Below are 3,017 nucleotides of genomic sequence, written 5' to 3' on the forward strand. Positions count from 1 at the left end.
CAACAAAAAAACCCAAACCAATTGAACAACAACAACTGAAAACTCAAACCAAAAACCTATCCTGCTCCAAGGCAGCCCCGGGTTTCTTTCCCTCCCTTGGAGGGGTGCTGTGGGCTGGCTCTGGTGGTGTCTGTACTGGAATCCAGTGAGTAGATCTAGGGCTGGTCCACCTGCTGGAAAGGCAGCTCTCTCTCTCTCTCCTGGATACATTCAGAATCCTTCAGAGATATTCTTCCTTACAGAAAGATTGTGGCCAGGTGGGATGGGCAGACTTTGAAGCCCAAACCAGTAACTCAAGGTTTTCACAGCCATCCAGACGTGGGCCCTCCCAGCTGACTATGGCTCTTTTCCCAAGTGGCTGTCATCTTGCTTAGTGAAGAGGTCTCTGGGCCTGGAGGAGGGCTGGGGGGGCCAGGCTGAAGAGCGAGGAGCGATTGTGAGAAGGGGGAGAGTGAAGGATGGAGTTCACAAGTGAGGCGGAAAGGGCTTGGTTTTCCTTGAAGCACGGGACATCATCAGTCATGGTATTCAAAATGTCTTTTGCACTGTACAAGTTTATGGAAAAAGATTGTATGCTGAAAAGTCTCAAAGCAAACTTTGTATTAAATACAAAAGTTCTTTTATGAAAAAAAGCTGAGACCCACAAAGTGCTTAGCAGTAAGAGGCCGACAGACAAGCTCTTATTAAGTGGGATTACTAGTGCTGTTATTGTTGGGGAGGGGATAGCCACCTTTTCTCACCTGTGATATGGGAAGGTATCAGAATGGCTTTCTGTCTGGGAAAGCAGGACTTGCTGTTAAAAGGCTACAGTATATATTGTAACTACAGGAAGACAATTTGGTTTAAAAATCACACTGAATACATCTCAATGTACACATCATAAGGTTCATTCGGATCTAAATAGTGCAGAGAAAAAAGGCTATTCTTCTTCAAAAAGAAAAAAAAAACGAAAGCAGCAAGCCGTACCAACCCTCATCCAGTATGTCAGCAGTGTCTATGCTGCTGTTTATAAGGAAAGAAACTTCTAAGTTACTAAAAAAAAAAAAAAAAAAAAAAAAAAAAAAATCAACACAATAGCATTTGTAATATCTGAACACTACCTTGACTCACAGACAGCGCCAAAGACAACTCAGTTCTGAAATGCTCTCTGTAAACTCAAGCGAGTTTCATTGAGAGAAAAGCCTTCCCTCTCCGGGGTGCACCACAGACGCTGACGTCACAGGACCTGGACCGGCCGTGTTGCAAACCCGGGAAGCCTTCTCTCCTCTTCTCCCTTGTCTACGGTGGAGCGTGGAGCGTGTTGCTTAGCTCCTCAGGGTGGATCCTTAGGAGCCGTTGGCTTTCTGCCTGAGCTTCCCACAGTAGTGACGTTATTGAACGGAAATAGCAGGCAAAAATCAGAGCATGGCTATCGTAAAACTTCAAGGATGCAATCCGGGGGATGTGTCTGTTGGGCCCGAGCTGTTTGTAAGCATCTTGGCCACCAGTGTCCTTAAACCACACAAATAGCCAAAGACATTATCTACAGGTTTGTAAACAAATTACATTCTTCTTTTAGGACATAAGTTAAAATAGAGCAATTTAAGCAGAAACAAGGCAACATGCCGGCAAAGGAACTTTATATATCCATGTATATATATGTATATATATATAATATCTACTTATCTATACGCACGTATACAGTCTTCAAGAAGTATACGTTGATATAGATACAAAGAAACGGATATAACCTCATGAGTGTCTGTGGAGTTCTTGGGTTTCATTGGTGCAAACCTACTCTGTGATTTCAAAAAGTTATTAAATTAATCTAGACATTTGAGACCATGCTGGGCAAGCATTTGAAACCTCATAGACCAGCGGACTGAATGAACAGCAGTCTGTTCCAGTTCCTGTTTGCAGTTCCCGCCTAAGAAAACAAACAAAAAACTCCCCTCCCTAACCCTCCATGAATCAAACGAGGGAGGGGATTAAAAGTGTCCAGGTACATTCATGCTGGGGACGCAGTGGCCGGCGGGTGCATGGCTGGTCCGTGTCTGGGCTGGAGCCTGGAAGGGCTCTTTTTTTTTTTTTTAATTAATTCATTATTATTTTTTTATGTTTTGGAAAAAAAAAATCCACGCCACTCTCTGCTCCAGATGACCCCAGGGCAACCCCGCCCAAGGCCTAAGGAGTGGAAAAGAGTTCGAACATGGCAGCCAGAGAAAGATCTGTGTGTGGTTCTCTCTCTGCTGTGTGGGTTCCGCCCAGTGCTCCTTGCTGCGTCGGGGAGTTGGTGCCTGGAAGGGTGTGCGCCTGGAGGCGGGTGGCGGCGGGTCCATGAGCGTGGCCAGGCGACAGGGGCCTCAGCTAAAGCGACGTCTCCAGGCTGTGGATGGGGCTCCCTGGACTTGAAGAGGTAGCTGATTTGCTCGTGTCGGTCGTCAGGTTGATCCCGCTGTCGATGGCGCTATTGTTCTTGTTGAGCGAGGACGGAGGGCTCGAGTTCTGTTTGAGCGCGGCATCTTCTTCCAGGTCGGTGTCATCGATGAGAGGGATGTGGGGCTGGGAATCTTCGATCCGGAATTCAGGATGAGCCATGAAGTTATGGATGGAGGTTCGAGACTCGGGTTTTTCTAACCCTTCATAGAGAGAGCTACGGAACGCCTTCACGACGCGGATCTGCAAGGGAAACACTTTGGTCAGGAGTGGGCTGGGCCCTTACGGGGACTTGGAGGAGGGGTTGGGGAGGGGAGGGCACGCAGGCGGCTGGGATCCACAGTCGTTGGTGTTATGAGCATCGATGGGGACGGAGGGCAGAGGGCTTGGGGGATGCATCCATGAGTTGGTTTTTAAGTGGCTTTGGTTTGGGTCAGAACTATGGTGTTAGTGGGGACTATATAAAAGCACCACCACAGAGATGCTTGGGCAGTTGTAAACGGGAGCATGGTCCACTCCGGAAGGGCACCCGACCTAGTGAGAGACTGAGCCTTGTTAATGTCACAGCAGAGTCTGACCATGCAGTGGGGCGGGGGGGGGGG

General features: G+C 47.9%; 1 protein-coding gene across 13 annotated transcripts in view; it reads right to left on the reverse strand.

The window, feature by feature from the left end:
- Nucleotides 1-582: 582 nt before the first annotated feature.
- Atp2b2 (ATPase plasma membrane Ca2+ transporting 2) overlaps nt 583-3,017 on the reverse strand; it is a 310,888-nt gene continuing 308,453 nt past the window's right edge. For 8 of the 13 annotated variants that reach the window (XM_031382958.1, XM_031382950.1, XM_031382951.1 and 5 more), the window contains one exon: nt 583-2,658. In XM_031382958.1, the coding sequence (XP_031238818.1) occupies nt 2,347-2,658 (312 nt within the window). In that variant the 3' untranslated portion in view covers nt 583-2,346. The remainder of the gene's footprint in view (nt 2,659-3,017) is intronic. The other 5 variants (XM_031382954.1, XM_031382959.1, XM_031382960.1 and 2 more) reach the window with 2 other exon arrangements.

Source organism: Mastomys coucha, unplaced genomic scaffold (assembly GCF_008632895.1).
Source record: "Mastomys coucha isolate ucsf_1 unplaced genomic scaffold, UCSF_Mcou_1 pScaffold20, whole genome shotgun sequence".
Classification (NCBI taxonomy): Eukaryota; Metazoa; Chordata; class Mammalia; order Rodentia; family Muridae; genus Mastomys; species Mastomys coucha.